Genomic DNA, 17146 nt, shown 5'->3' on the forward strand with positions numbered 1-17146 from the left:
AGGTTATGGCTCGGAACTCACTTCAGAATCCCTAAGTTTTCGGAGTGCCGCCTGGATTCCGCACCCCGAAATACGAAGAAGCATCGAAAAGTTCGTGCAATCACCTAGTAGGTGACGAACTACGAACCCCCTCGGATATGCATTTTATAGTTAGGTTCCTGTATGTTAACCATGCAATTTCTGGACTCGTTACAAGCTTGAGGTACGGAGCGTTATTAAGTTCCTCCAACTTCGGGGAGAAATCAGAAAAGCAGATACGCGAAGAGATGGAAGAAGTCTATGGGGATGAAAGCCCATCCTATGAGATGGTGTTCAAGTGGGAATGGAAATTCCAAACTGGGCATACGACCACCGCGAATGCCTCTAGATGATCTGTAAGACCATCTTTCACTGATGATGGTGCCTTGACGGAGAAAGTTGAGATCATATTAGGATAACCATTGGAAGTGTTATATGTGCAACAGGTATGAGTTATGGGTCTGCCTGGAATATCATTCACAACCAGTTTCATTTTCAGAAAGTGTCAGCACGGTGAGTGCCACGACTACTCACACATTTCCAGAAGAGAAATCGCAAGGGCGCTGCAAGAGAAATGTTGCATTGCTGTGAGGTGGATGAAGAGGACTTTTTCGGCAGACTAATGACAATGGATGAAAGTTGGGTTTATCTTTATGATCCAGAATCAAAGGAAGCCAGCAAACAATGAAAAAACTCCTCCTCCCCAACACATAGACACAAATGCAGATGTCTGCCGCCAAGATGATGCTTTCCGTTTTCTGGAACTGTGAAAAGGTCATCATGACAGATTATCTACTACAGCGGCAAAGTATTACTAATACCTATTATTCCCATCTCCTAAGTTACGAGAGGAACTGAAGAAGAAACGTCGTGGACTGGTCACAAAAGGGATGCTGCTATTGGCAGACAATGTACCAGTTTATTTCGCCCGTGTATCCATGATGAAGGCAGTAGAATTACGATATGAAATACTGCCCCACTCCATACTCACCGGACCTAGTAAAGTGACTTTTTCTCTTCCCAGAAATCAAGCATCCACTCAAGAGAACATCACTTTGACATAGGGATGACGTCATTTCTGAGGTTCAACTGTGATTTCAAAGTCAAACTGCACTTTTACAAAACGGGCTTACGGAAAGTTAAGAACCGCTGGCGACGAATCTACGGCCCAATGAACTAAATCTACGGACTTAAATTACCTACAGGTCTGTTATAAAGTTCTAGCTATAAAACAAATTCTTATAACTTTTTCTTTTTTTAAAATGCAGTGAAATATTTTAAATTGTGCGATAATCTGTAAACTTTTTCTTAGCAAGAAGATTAAATTTTTGCATGAAATGACAGAAGAACATCAAAACACGAGACTGGAGTTCTGTGAGCTGATGCTGAACTTCTGCAGTTACTCATGTTCTCAGATGAAGCAACTTTCAATGTTTCAGGGAGGGTAAACAAGCACAACTGTCTTGTTTGGGGAACTGAAAACCCTCATGAATATCAAACCTACGAGAGAGACAGCCCGAGGTCCGTTTTTCTTCGACGAAAACACTGTGACAGGTGAGACATACCTTCAAATGCTTACAAATTCCCTGATGCCCGAAGTGGTTAAGTTGGGAATCAAGGATCGCACCCACTACCAGCAAGACGGAGCCCCGGCACATTTTGCACAAGTCGTCAGGGACCATCTTGACCATGAGCTACCTGGCAGGTGGACTGGGCGCAGAGACCCTACTTCTTGGGCCCTGGTCCCCCGATTAGGCAGTGGTTAGATTCCTCTCAAAGCTCCAGGCAAGCTAAAGCAGTAGAGACCAGCGAAAAGCTGATGATTGTCGGTGAGATCTTCCTGGTTATATAGGTGCACCAGTGTGGCGGTGTCGCTGGTGGTCCTTCGTCATCACATGACCAGTGATGTCACTGGTGTTCCTTTCGTCTGCCACTGTAGTAAGTCACAGTAGAACGCACATGGTTAACGCTTGTAAGCATAAGCGCGTGTAGGTTGTTAGTAAACAGTGCCATGTGCGGGATATTAACAATATACTAGCTGAACCAGCTCTCTCTACACAGTGCATCATTCACATATGTGCATGAATTTCCTTGTCATTCCTCACAACATCTGTACGTGTTCCATTATAAACACAAGTGAAAGACATCTTGATAAAAATTAGCAAGGGCTATCATAAAGGGCAGATTTTTCGATTATACTGTATTTTCAGTATCTCGCACCGCTTGCAAGATTTAAGCGGTTGAAGTTCCTAATTCATGTATGATCAGTGTTTTCTTTCTTCTTGCATGCAGTATGTAATAAGCAAATACAATACATACAAAATTAATTATGTCAGTGATGTATGGTGATCATCGGGCAAAACACTTCAAACAATAAAGATTCACCTTAGACTGGAGAAGTGGTTATCCTTCATTTTTCATTATCATTTGGGCATGAAACAAACGCATGAGAGATATACAACTCCCATATACAATTGTGTGCTGTTGAAATGTATAACTCGTAGGATATGATGCTTTACCTTTTTTAAAATTTCGACGCTTCTAGTGTACCGCTAAAAGATCTAATAGAGAAATATCGGTCATGTTATTTTCAAAAAATTCAATTAGAACTGGATAATTACACAAAATTTGGAATCGAACAGTGAAAACGGCACGTTTCTAGCACTTGTGGTTTTCGAGATCTCATTGTCGAAAGGATTGCTGTCAAACATATAAACTTTTCTTTGCAAACAAACATATAAACCTAGCGTTTTAATATGTAGATATCATACTTTAATCCATCTCTTTGATTATTTAAACCAACAAACCAAACTTATTTCTTCTTTGGTATTTAAATTTTTTCCTTTCTTTCTTTATTCCTTTTCTATTTCTTTTTTTCTTCGAAGTTTGTAGTTTTAACACCTTTCACCTTTTTAAATTTCTTTAGTTATAAAGATAGGTTTGCTTTTTACATCTCTTCTTATCATTTTTTTGAAACTGGCTTGATTCTTTGAAATGTTCTTCATTTCTTCTGTGGGCAGCTACAAAGATTCCCCTGACATTTATTTATTTATTTATTTCAACAGAGAATACCGTGTTTACTCGCGTAATAGTCGCACTTTTTGTACCCATTTTTTTAATTCGAAAATTAAACTGCGACTATTACGCGAGGAAAGCTGTCATTCAATTATTGCTGCAATCAAAACACTTTCAAATTTTCATACATAGAACATTGTATCAACATAAAAAATAAAATATAGCCTACATACGGTAAAATATTTAAACCTGTGAAAATTAAATTGGTAACTTATTGATTTGTGGGAAACAAAAAAAAAAGTCTTCTTTACATTGGCACAAAAGAACAACATATTTACATAATCGGGAAACACATAAATAACAACTACGTAACACCACAAAGAAGAAACACACACGCCCAAGAAGTGTCAGAGCTGTCCATACATGCGAAAGGCACACTGTCTTCCGTAGACTGATTTATATGCGGGGAAATTTTTCGGCGAATGATTTGCTACAAACTTAAGATGCGACTATTACGCGAGTAAACACGGTATATTCTCCAATTACAGAAGACGTCAACAAAACGTTTTACAATGTTGTGAATATGACAGATTTAAAAGAAAGAAATAATAATAGAAAATACTAATAGGAAAAAATGAAATCTAAGTTTTACGTCCACGGTTATGCCGGCTAGGCTAAAGGAGACGGTGATGAGAAATGAATGAAATGGTGGAATGAAGAAAGTGGGAGGAAACGGGAGAACCCAAAGAAACCCACGCATATACCACCGCGAAGTTTACTTGGCGCGAGCTGGGAACGAACCAAATACTCCATGCACCAGAGGTGAACGCTCTACCACTGAGTCACTGCGGCCCCAAAATACTAATAGGAATATAGATAAAGATTATACAATTAATTTTCTAACAAATTACATAAATTGGAATAGCTACAGTAGTAAAAATACATAAAACTAATACACCTGTACGTCAATATCAACCGCTACTGCAGAAAGCAAACATGTCCACATTTCGTAATGTTTGAGGAGAGAAAAAAAAAACTGAAGAAAATCATTTTTACGGTATTTCCACCATAATATGTTTTTTTTTTTTTTATTTTCCTTTAATGATAGTAGTATAGATGGTTAAAATACACATGCAAAATTTGTGTATGACGTAAGGGGATAGAGGGAGGCACCATTATTGTGACAAAAAAGAAATATGTAAATGTGGGACAGGTTTGCTTTCTGCAGTAAGCGGTTCAAATGTAAATATACTTTATAGAAAATTATAAAACATTTTGTCGCAATAATTGACTGTATGTTTGAAATGACATACTAAAATCTAAATACAACAATTTCTATGATATAATATTATATGCTTTGTACATTCGAACCAATGGTGAATTTCTGTAATGCTTCGTTCTACGTGTATCATATAATAGTAAGTATCTTTGGCAAGTATTTACAACTTTTGCACTAAATTTGATATCATATATATATACCTTTAACCAGTTTGTATAAAAAATATTTGGACATTTATTTTTTTGTCTAGTAGATAATCTGGTGTAACAAAATTCACTTAACAAACTTTGGTATGATATTCTATGTGTGACATCTGTGAAATAAAACAGTTTTCCCTGTGTTAGTAGGGGTACGAGTTTTTCGCACTAAGAATTTGAAAATTTCGCATTTCGTTTTTCATATTTCGCGTTTTGTCGCATTTTCCAAATAAAGTTTCGCATTTTGTAGCTCTTGTGGAAAAGATATTTCCTAACATTTTTTGCAATTTTTCCTTTTATTCATAGATCACTACAGAAATAAACCATTAATTACCTAAAAACAAAATACATTGAATATTTCACTTTACAATGTAAATTTCACTTACAGAAAATTATATTTTTTTAACCAAACTGAAGGAAAATCAGTAACTAAACTTACTATGAGTAGGAAAGTTTTGGTGTCTTTTGAAAACACGTAGGAACAAGTTACATTTAAGCATTAAACATAAGCACGTTACATGTTTCCACACTTTCATCCTTCATTGTTGTACGTTTGTCACTTATCACCACTCCATGTCATTGGCTAGCTAATTAAAACGGCTCCTTCCCATCCAGATGTATGGTGATAACTCACGTGCAACATGTTCCCTACAGTCGTGTCCGAATTACCCCAACTCGTTCATGCCACGCTCTACCGTTCCGTTAGCGGAAAACTGGTGTTTTTAAATTAATGAAAACTTATTTTTAAAATTTCGCGTTATATCGCGTATTGTCACAAATTTCGCGCAAAACTGACGATTTCGCGTTTTATCGCGCAACGGAAACCAATGAAAGTATACACAGAATATCATGAAACGTCATGAAACTGAAAATTACTTAATTCTGACATTTCGTTTTATCGCGCATTGCGAAAAAGTCGTGCTTCTAGGTATACTGTATTTCAGGGTTGGCAAAAGCCGTTTTCTTTTTTTTTAAACTTTTTTCTTTTTTGTTTGTTTAAACCTGTTTTTTTTCGGTTTAAACCAATTTTGGTTTAAATAATTTGCTCTGTGTATTTATATTACATATGGACAGAAGTAAGTTGGTTTCGTCTTGGTGTTATTATGCAACAACGGGGTCATGCTGGAAGGGGTCAGATAAGCTTCAAGCGGAATCCAAACCGCTTATCGGTTTACACCCGAGAGAAATTGTTCTCCTTTTAGACTTGGAACAGCAGAATGGATGTTCCATCCACTTCACTCCAACACCAATAGTATATTCGCTTGTTCGGAAATCAGGACTGTCCCGTTTCATTATCTAGTTGGGCGGTCCAGTCAGTAAATTTCTTAAATCGGGAAACTCCCGCCTTAGCCACCGGGAAAGGCCTGTTATTACTTTAAACGCGAAGTAATAACGAGAATATCCCGTTATCTCGTTACATGTTTCCATTTTTAGGCTTAGGCTTAATATCGTTATGTAATACCGAGGTTATCAAGGAGAAGACTTTCGCTTAAAGTAACATTCAAATCGCTACTTGGTTTACACTTGAATGAAGGTTGTGGTTCAAGGGAAATGCTTTTGCTTTACTTTTCTACTATATTTCTACAAGGGAAATGCTTTTGTGGTCACCGTGGTGGTTTGAAACTGAAGAAAACTAGCGAATAAAGGCAGACAGATAGTTAGACTGCCGAAACAGCATCATAAACAAGATAAATACTCGAAAATTTTTCTTTTGACCTATGCGCCGGTTCTAAAAACCTAGGCACCATAATAATACAATCTCATACATGGGCCTACATAATTTTATTTTGAATTTAACTTACATAGGAGACAGACTCCTATTTCCAATCGCTTTGACTACCTGGCACCTAGGATTTTTCAAGCCTAAACAAGAGTAATATTGCCAAAAATTGCTTGTGTATTAGGCCTACTGTGTTGTTCTTTGAAACTTTAACTTTTTTTTTCAATAACATTACACGAAATAGTGTTCTATGTATACGAACATAAGTTTATTTGTATTCTTTCTTTCGTCAGCCCTGAAGTGATTGATGTTTGGTATATGGTGGTACATTTGCAAAAGATTATATCGTGAAAAGTTTTGCGTTTTGTGTTTCGAGGTCTACAAGTAAAAAACTTCGAAGAGTTCAGCCTTTTATTAACTTTCATCAGTGTAGATTGATTTCTCTTATATTGCTTCACTCACTGGAACAGAATATTGTGTTTATTACTCGTTATGACATATCACAAACATTCATTATCAAAAGACACAGCGCTCACCTCTAATGTGAGCGGTCCCTGGTTCAAACCCAGGCCATATAAGTTTGTGGCGGACAATGTTGTGTCTGTGGGTTTTCTCGGGATTCTGATGTTTCCTCCCACATGACCATTCCGCCGATTCTTTTATAATCATTCACTCTTCTTAATCATACGTCTCCCTTTGCCTACAGGACATATTCGTGGAACATAACAGTACAAATTTCAACTTATTTTATTCAGTAATAAAGCAAGTGTACCTAGTTCGTTATCATTACTGTGTTTCTATCTGTTTATTTATTCATTAAAATGTTAACTTGTGTGTTCAAAACACCAGTCGACCTGAAAATATTCACATGTACTAATACAAACAATTTACGAGTATGATCCATGGGAAAAAGAAAACGACAGTAAGTGCGAAGATATTATGGTGAAATAATATTGCTAATGTGTAAAGTAGTTCGATAATAGCACTGGTGAATTCTCAAAATGCTCATGATTATAATCTTCAGTTTATGCGTCTTTGTGTTGCGCTCAGTAAAGAATTTAGGTTGTTTTTACTTGGGGAAATATTTTTTCATGTATTAATTTTCCCCTGAAAGCATAACTACCTAATACACGACGAACTTGCATACAAGAAAGTAACACTCTACTATCAAGTAACTATGCTTTTATATTATTGATTTTTACTTAACAATGAATAAAATTCACTTCGTAAGGTCGGTCGGTGATCCAAACATGAGAGCAATTATTAGTTTATCAATTCAGGCTGCAAACAATATCAATAATATTGCAAATTAGTACACTAAAACTTTGTCCTAAGATATTCAAGTACGTATATTCAAATAATTGATAATAAATAAATAGACACACAGCTTTTCTTTTTTTTTAAAAAAAAAGTCTTAAATTCAGTTACTTTTCTTATTCTTTGTGTTATTAGCAATGTCGTACACATTTGAAAAACATGTATCATATCTTTCGCTAAGCCGTTTCCCTAGTGAGCGGAGTAGCCATTTTTTCCTGTACCGATGTATGACGTACAAACATGGTGGTCGTTGTTTTAAGCGCACGAGCAGCAGACCAGAATTCAATCGCAAATTTCAACTAGTTAGAATCATCACATGAGCGAAATGAAGTGTTCTCCGTAATCAGCTGGCTCTGAAGTTTGTTTTTTTTTTTTTTTTTTGAGCAATAAAAAAATCAGTGGAAATGTCCATTATTTACGGTGTATTGTATTGACTGAAGAAAAACACAAACTGAAAAAAAATACGTCTGTACAACACTGAAAGACGTACAGATTTGTATTTTATAAATACATTTATTAAACGAAGAAAAAACATATTGCTGTTGAGTACTGAGCGCGACTGATAACGAAAGTGTTTTATTTCTTGGAAGATGAGGCGGTTAAGCCGACGGACGGTTAAGAGAGAGTCCACTGTATTAGATGGAATAGAGGAGAAATATGACAAAAAGACATAACATGCAGTATTGTGTGTGATATCAGGACAGCATAACGCAGGTGTATGCTTAATTAAAAGTTGAGATCTATATCTAATTAAAAAGTTACAGTTGTGAAAATGAAAAAAAGAATCCTACTGGTCGTTAGAAGTAACCTTCTCTCATCTTCTGACATATTTAAGCTGTAGCCTTACATTGTAAAGAGTGTCTCATACAGAAGGCAACTTGTGAAATGTCAGCCATTTCTGTTCTAGAAAGTTAGCAACACTGAAGGTTACACGATTTTCATCTGGTGTCTTTGTGGTTAGTAGTCACGGAATACCGAATACCGCATAACGGTCATCTGTTTTCTGTACAGGTAGGAATGGACCGCTTCACGACGAAATAACGTGTTGATAGCGAAAACCTTTTTACAAATGTGATGAATGTTGTGCTGATACAGTTCATGAACTCCGTGGAATATTCGGTCAACGTCATCACAATAGACTTATTTGGTGCATTACGCTGACCAAACATTCCACCAAGTTTGGGAACGGTCTCTGCACAATATTCACCGCATTTGTAATAAGTTTTCAATGTAACAACACACTGTTCCGACGTGAAGCGTTCCATTCCTACCAATACGGGAAAAACAAATGACGATCATGCGGTTTTTAGCGCTCCGTGTCTACTAACCACAAAGACAACAGATGAAATTCGTGTAACGTTCAGTGCTGCCAACTTACTAGAACAGAAATGGCGGGTATTTCAAAAGTTGCATTCTTTATGGGACACCCTTTACTTTCATATTGAGTCTCATAAAGTCAATGGTGTATTGCCGAAAGTGTAACACTGATTAGTAAATCGTGTTCACTTTGGTCAGATATTATTTTTATTTCCTCTATCCCTCATATTACATACATACATACATACATACATACATACATGCATGCATACATACATACATACACACACACACACATATATATATATATATATATATATATATATATATATATATAACAGAGTGTAACATAAATACATGTCCAAAAGCGACGAGGTGATTTGCGGACATCCAAATAAGTAAAAATATTCCTATAAACATGGGTCCGATGCCGCTGTTTCTGAGATACAGGGTGTTCAAATGTCGAGTCCGAACAATAGCTCACTATGGAAAAGTGAATGGGAATGTTCAATATTACAAGAATAATGCAATCAAGTGGAATTATGCCTCTGCAAATACATTTACACTAACATAGAGAATGAAACTAATCAACACTTGAGGTTATTGGGTTATCACTGTTGCAAACCTGGTACAAAGTGTTATGTTTTGAAACAGCACTAAACGTTCACACGTTACCATATGATTGCTCACATCAAAACGTTCCTAAACATAGGGCAGATTCCGCTTCGTTTTCGAAAGGTAAGGCGTCCAAGTGTGAAGTCAATTAACGGCTCTCAACAGTAAAGCACAGCACTAACACTTTGTACCAACTTGGCAACACTGACAACACAATAACCTCAAATGCTGATTAGTTTCATTCTCTATGTTAGTTGTAAATGTACTTGCACATGCATAATTTCACTTGATTCCTTTATTCCTGTAATTTGAACATTTCCATTCACTTTTCCATAGTGAGCCATTTGGAGGGACTCGACATTTGAGCACCCTGTATCTCGGAAACGAAGCGGTATCGGATCCATGATTATAGGAACGTTTTTACTTATTTCGATGTCCACAATCACCTCGTCACTTTTGGCCACAATTTCACTGTATTATACTATAATGAATATGAAAGAATTTCCACAGACTTCCATAATTCATATTTTACTCTTCGGCCTCTACTTCGAAACACTGACACAAAAATATACAGTTAGGTTTATTCTAAGTAATATACATACGCGAACTCTGGATATTGGTGGTTCTCCAGCCTTTTAACGGTGCTTGCTAGTTTTAATTTCACGAACGCTGGGACATCATCCGTAGAAATCTATTTCAAAAAGGAAACAAGACTATAAGTCAAGACATTTAACTTTCTCTGTAAAAGCTAAAATAATTCCTTTTCACTTTTAATATTATTTCTTTAAACACCGGGTACACACAATAGAATATGTTTAAATTTACGCAATTCCTCTTATGCGTAATATAAAATATAAAACTATGAGTAAAAACTCATAAATACACACTTTTACAATACCTATTTCACACATTACAAGTGCTCAACTTGGGAATCTTTGGTTACACACCATTGTCCAACTACTAGTTCTTCTTAATCTCGGGTGAATCTCACTTGTGTGGTGGAGGCAACAACCGTAACAATCCTGTCTTTCAGATAGGTTTCTAGGTACTCGCAGCACACAAGCCAGACCTTTCACATATTCCCACAGAAAGAAATTACACGGAATGAGTGAAGTCTGGGGACCATGGAGGCCACGATAGCATAATAATGTGGTTCGAAACGGGACGACCGACCTTGCGATAGGCACAACTTACAAAATGTTAACACATCCTTCTTTGATCCTACCGGACCATTAACCATTCCCGAAGTCTCCATAGAAAACAGTATACACAGTCTCTTTCCAAATAATGTTCTTTAGTGCATGATGTCACTGAGGAAGAGGCCAATTGTCTAAAGTATCGAGATGATGACAACTACGAAGAAGAAGAGATAGTAGTAGTAGTAGTCGTAGTTGTTGTCTTCAGTGGTGCTATTCAGCCGGTTCGCACCGGTTCACTAGAACCGGTTGTTAAAATACAGGGAGACACTTAATGAACTATATGAAATAAAACTGCGTGACTGAGGACAGGGCATGATGAGAATTCGTATGCGCATGCGCACGGAACGTGTTGATGTCGGCCATTTGCAAGTGAAAATTAAGATTTATAAGCAAAATTGGTGCATTAGGGGACTGAGAATCCGCATTTCGCAATGGAGAAGTCTCTCCTCCCTGAATGGGTGACGGTGTGGTGTGCAGTGTCCAGCCATGGAATAATCGGTGCAACATTCCTTGACGGCACCTGACTATTGCACGATACGTGACGGTTTTGGAAAATTATTTCATACCCATTATCCAAAGTGACCCTGATTTCAAAAAGATGTGGTTCATGCAAGACGGAGCTCGACCCCATGGGACCATGTAAGTGTTTGACGTCCTGGAGGAGTATTTTGGGGACCGCATTCTGGCTCTGGGGTACCCAGAGGCCACTGGAAGGGGATTCCCTTGGCCGTCATATTTCCCGGATCTGACTCATTTTTGTGGGGCTATGTTAAGAACAACGTGTACAGCAATAACCACAAAACTATTGCCGAGCTGAAAACTGCCATTCAGGAGGTCATCGATAGCATCGATGTTCCGACACTTCATCGAATCATGTAGAATTTTGCTGTTCGTCTGCGACACATCATAGCCACAGATGGCAGACATATCGAACATGTCATAATCTAAATCTGAATGTCTGTAGTGCCGTTTACATGTGCAATACAATTTGTGTACTACGTAGTTTGTCACTAATTAACGTTTTATTTCATATAGTTCATTACTTGTCACCCTGTATTTCCAGTTCGCAGAGCTGTTTGTTTTGCCAGACATAACAGTTAATTTTAGCCAGTTATACCCAGGAACAGTAAATTTTTAAGGTTAAACCTATGATCGCTCACAACAAAATATAAGCGTTTGTTTCTTGATCTCAAATGCTGATATCAAGAAGGAGAACTGGAAACATATGGGTGTAGTGGTGAGGGTTATTTATAGTTGAAACGCACACATACCATTATCAAAAATTGTTGACCCATTGCTAGATTAAGGTCTTTACAATACTTTTTGACAATCATCTATCTTGGGTTCCAAGATATTAGCAGCGGTACCTAATTCTGTCACACCACCTTATATTAGGATGCTGTGTAAGTCTCTACTTGTCACTTGCGGCATCCAGTAAAGAATTTGCTTTTGTCTACCTTGTATAGTTTGCTTCCTAAGAGAGTTATATTTATCTACCTACCTATCCATCTACTCGCTCCTACCCCCTCTCTCTAATTTCAACTAAGGAGCATATAACAAACGTTAATAATTTAATAAATCACACAATACAAACATTATTAACAAAATCATCTATCACCAACATAAATAACATTGATCACAAAACCATGTCATAAACGTGAAGAAATAAGATAAACAATTTATATTATCCACAGGCACGGAACATCTAGAAAGGTGTGATGTTTGGTCGATAAAGGCAACAATTTATCAGCGTAAAGATTAACAAACTGGGACGGATGCAAAGGGTTCGTTACAATCTTGACCAATTGAGTTGCTCTTTCGCCACATGTTTTAACAAATCAAAGAAAGGTATTTGCTCAAATAGGTCGTACTAGTTATAATTTCGATATGTAGTTACTTATAATTTCGATATTTTTTGAGCTTCTCATGGCTAAGCGGTTTGCATACACGCCTTGGGCGTGGGAGACACGTGTTCATTTCCAGGGGGTAGCTCATGTAGTTCAGATCCCACTTTACGCCACAGGTTCACGTCTCATATAGTCTTGCTGCTGAAAAGGACGTTAAACTGAAAATGAAATCAACGTTAATCGATATTCTTTTGTCTCTACCCTGCATTCCAAGACGCATCTACAGAGTACAGTGAAACCTGTCAACTTGACCACCTCTCTAAGTTGGCCACCTGCTTATCTTGACCTAGTTCGTCTTGAACCTGCATTTTCCCATAAGACATTCGTTACTTACTACTCTATAAGTTGGCCACCTGTCTATCTTGGAAGTTGGCCACACTGAAGCAATGTTTATCCTATGATGATAGTGATCAATTTACCTGCGTATCTTGGCCACGCAAAATACAGTTTTGTTATTTTTCTTAACCCTTTCGAATTCCCATATGAGAGGCAGATGTTCTGTATTTGTGACTAGAAAAAAGAAGCAAAGATTCCCGCGATTTGCTCTTGGAGGTCAATGGCCAGAAGACTACCCTGATAAAGGGGTGGTGAAGGAAGGTGTGAATAAGAAAAAGCACGTACAGGAATTCAGGAAATGGTTGTACGTATTTGTTTACCCTGTCTGTTTTGGTAAAACCATTAGCTATATCAGCTCCTGTCATCAGTGGGGAGCTTTTGTAATTCCGGAAAATTCTCAAGGTTAAAACTAACCATCTCAATTGTAAACTATTGGCACCTGTCGACTTGTCAAAAGATAGCGGAAGTTTTGAGATACGAATTCCCTGAAGATTTTCTCAAAACATCTTTTGCTCCGAGGGAAAAACTTCTAACTCATTAACAAGAGGTAGTTAACTACAATATTAGAATGTGCATATCTGTCAAAAAGAATAAAACAAATACGTCTAGAATGAACCACCATTCAGTAACAACTGAAAAGAAAGTTATATAAATTGCATATGAATTTCTCAATTTATAACAACTTTTCTTGTTTTCAATCTGAATAATTCAGTGTGCTATAATATCAATTTCAATAAACTGCGTACAAACGCTTCTATTTCATGATTGTTTGTGTTATTGTGTTTTCAATCCGATTAATCCTATGTACCAGACTAGTGTTCAGGAAGAAAAAAGTATGCACATATATTAAACATACTATAGTAATATTTTCTAGTACTGTATATTTTTATGATTACTCTATATACATTATTTATAAGTAGCTGTCATGTCACTGCTTATTAAAATTTTACAATCAAGTAATACTAGAAATCCTATTCTAAAAATACACAAATCACACTTATTTTCTGTAAGTTGGCCACCTGTCTAAGTTGGCCATTTTTCCATGGAGCCGATGGTGGCCAACATAGACAGGTTTCACTGTACATATACAGTGAAGCCCACTTATAACGAATTTCAAGAGACCAACACAATGAGTTCTTTTTATCTGAACTTTGTTATAAACAAACTCATGTATTTTTCCGAATTATGGAAAAACGAAGGATTAGATTACAAGCAGATACGTTTAAAAAAAGAATATACAGCAGTATAGCATTACATCTGAAGATATTTTTATTAATTGGGTTGTTATCTAGTCTATCGTACATATTGCAGTTCTTCTTACCTGTTCAAGTACGCTTCAAGAAGTCTGTAATCTTCTTCTGAACCGTGTCTGCTGCCGCTGTTGGTAGCAGCATCGCTTCCACTTCCTCAAATGCCCAAAATGCATTGTCCGGCACCGTGTTGTTGTGCTCAAAAAGCTAGTTGCAAGTTTTCCAAACCTTTGGAACACACAGGTTGTTTTATATTTTCCACTTTTCCCTCATCATCATTTTTAACCTGGATCTTGAACTCTGGTGGACGTGAGTTGCCAGAAATATCTGCTTCCGGGGCGATTTCTGCTGTAATCCGAGTGGGAGGGGGAGGAGTGAATCACGCCTGACTTGCACAGCGACAACAGCTATGAAAACCAGTTTTGCAGTACCTGAGTTATCGACGAGCACACGAAAAGATAATATGATCCCGTTCTGAAAACTTCACTATAAGCGGTCCTTACGGAAAATATTGTTCGTAATAAACGATCATTTCTTCCATGTTTCAAATAGGTGGTGCGACGGGGATTTCATTTATGTTCATAATATCCAATAATTCGCTTTTTCCGAGTTCGTTATAAGTGGGCTGCACTGTATATTAAAAAAAAATTCCAAGACACTACAAGAATTGTTTAAAAAAAAAGGTTCCATATTACCATTATAGTATAATAAACTGTTACTGAAGTGGAAAAAGAAACTAATGGGAACATGTAAAATTTTAATGTTATTACAGGTTGTTCTTTAATTGTTGAATATAAAGATAATCGTATACTAAATTTTTTTATCAACTTTGTTTCTGGTTACGGGAAGAAAAGATAAAAATACTCGTGAGTGGTCTCATGAAACGAATAAAATTTAAAACTTTTGTCTCGATACGTTGAATGCGGTGGTCTAGAAGTCTTCTGTGGGTCCATAAGAACGGATCTTAAACATTTCCTTCATATGTAGTGATTATAAAACGTATAATTCCATTCCATTCTAGCGGTCGCGGTGGCTCAGTGGTAGAGCGTTCACCTCTGCTGCATGGCGTCCCTGGTTCGATCCCAACTGACACCAAGTGGGCTTTGTGGTGCACATACACCGTGTGCGTGGGTTTTCTCGGGATTCTCCCGTCTCCTCCCACTTTCTTCATTCCACCATTTCATTGCTGATTGGTCTTTTTGATCTGATCTTGATTGATTGTTCTGCTCCTGATTCATGGAGTATTTAAACAACCAACAAGTTTTTTGGTCTCTTTTTTTTAATAATCTGGATCGCATTATTAGTCATGGTATGAAGTGTGAATGTGATGAAATAAAAGCAAGGATAGGAATGTCGAAAGAAGCCTTTAGGAGGAAAAAAAATACTATTTTGTGAGACCTTGAAGAAGGAGTTTTGAAAAAGACTCATAAAATACTTCGTGTGGAGTATTGTTCTGTATGGAGCAGGAAACAGGAACATTACGCAAAAATGATGAGAAACGACTGGAAGTTTTCGAAATGTGGGTGTGGAGAGGAATTGAGATAATTACATGGGTCGAACAGGAAGCGAATGATGATATCTTAGAAATGGTGGAGAAGAAAAGAGCAAGTTTAGATATTATTAAGAAGATGAAATGAAACTGGTTGGGACAATGGGTAAGAAGGAATTGTATCATGAAGGACGTGTTAGAAGGTATGGTGGCAAGAAAGAAAGAGAGAGAGCGAAGGAGACTACAATTTAATGGACGATATCAAAACAGAAAAATCGCACATGAAGACGAAGAGGTTAGCGGAAGACCGTGGAGCATGGAAGCTTCTCAGTTGTAGCAAATGACCTGTCAATAGTAGCAAAATACCTATAATGATCATGATAATCCTTAATAACTAAAGATTTTTGTTACATGTTGAAATCTCTTGTCAGCAAACCCTGGTAATCGGATAATTGTCAGAATTCTAGATAGAGTTGGGTCGGGAGTTCACGTAAAGATGAGTTGGTAGTAACGTTCCCAGATCTTTCAGAGCAAATAAAAGGTACGGAACAGTGCACTAGCCTTTCTTTCTCTCACATATTAAAATGAATCATATCATGCTATAATTATTATATAAACGTTTCTTTACGAAATATGAACAAAATTATAATAGGCGCTTTCGGAAAATTGTATCAAAACATCTTCAAAAGCAAACTAACTCTTGCGGATTTTCTCATGAAAAATTATTCATGCCACATTATAAGTTGTTAGAAATGAAAAATGGAATGAAATATTTAGTTCAACGCTCCACGATTATGCACCGAGGCTAAAGGAGGTGGTGGTGATGAGAAACGAATCAAACGGTGGAATGAAGAAAGTGGGAGGAAACGGGAGATCCCCGCGAAAACTCACGCACACGGTGTTTGTCCACCACAAATCTCACTTGGCGCGACCTGGGATCGAACCAAGAACCCCATGCTCCAGAGGAACGCTCCGCCACTGAGACACCACGGCACCTAACATCAGTATATCACGACCGATCGATACTGCGACATCATCGAGACAATGTTCACAGTCGAAAGCTAAGATGTTAAAACCAAATTATTCTTAAACTCATAAGGTTGGAGTGCCGGTTAGACAGGAGATAAGTATTCAACCTGATGCAGTTTCTCTCTGAATACTAAGTTACATCGTTGGGTTGCATTCTTAACAGTGCGACAAAATAAGTTCCTTTAAATAATAATAATATAATGCACTGGATTTTGATTTTAGCGTTCCTTTTAGCAGCGAGGCTATACGAGACGTAGACTACAGCTTAACATGGGATCCGAACCATATGAGCACCCGCCGCAAATCGAATCAGGGTCTCTTGCGCCACCACTTCTCGTGAGATCGGCGAACTCAGGCTGTGCCGGGGGGGTGGGGGGGCTCAGAAGTAGAGCGTTCACCTCCGGTGGTTGGGGTCTGTGGTTCGATCCCAGCTCGCGCCGTGTGGAGTTTGTGGTGGA

At 37.5% G+C, this 17146-nt stretch overlaps 1 protein-coding gene across 2 annotated transcripts in view; it reads right to left on the reverse strand.

The window, feature by feature from the left end:
• The window catches only part of LOC145674309 (cyclic GMP-AMP synthase-like receptor), a 73396-nt gene that overhangs the window by 30894 nt on the left and 25356 nt on the right, over nt 1-17146 (reverse strand). For both annotated transcript variants that reach the window (XM_081744175.1, XM_081744174.1), the window contains one exon: nt 10081-10169. In XM_081744175.1, coding sequence (XP_081600301.1) covers nt 10081-10169 — 89 coding nt within the window. The remainder of the gene's footprint in view (nt 1-10080; nt 10170-17146) is intronic.

Source organism: Thermobia domestica, chromosome 17 (genome assembly GCF_964235325.1).
Source record: "Thermobia domestica chromosome 17, izTheDome1.hap1.1, whole genome shotgun sequence".
Lineage (NCBI taxonomy): Eukaryota > Metazoa > Arthropoda > Insecta > Zygentoma > Lepismatidae > Thermobia > Thermobia domestica.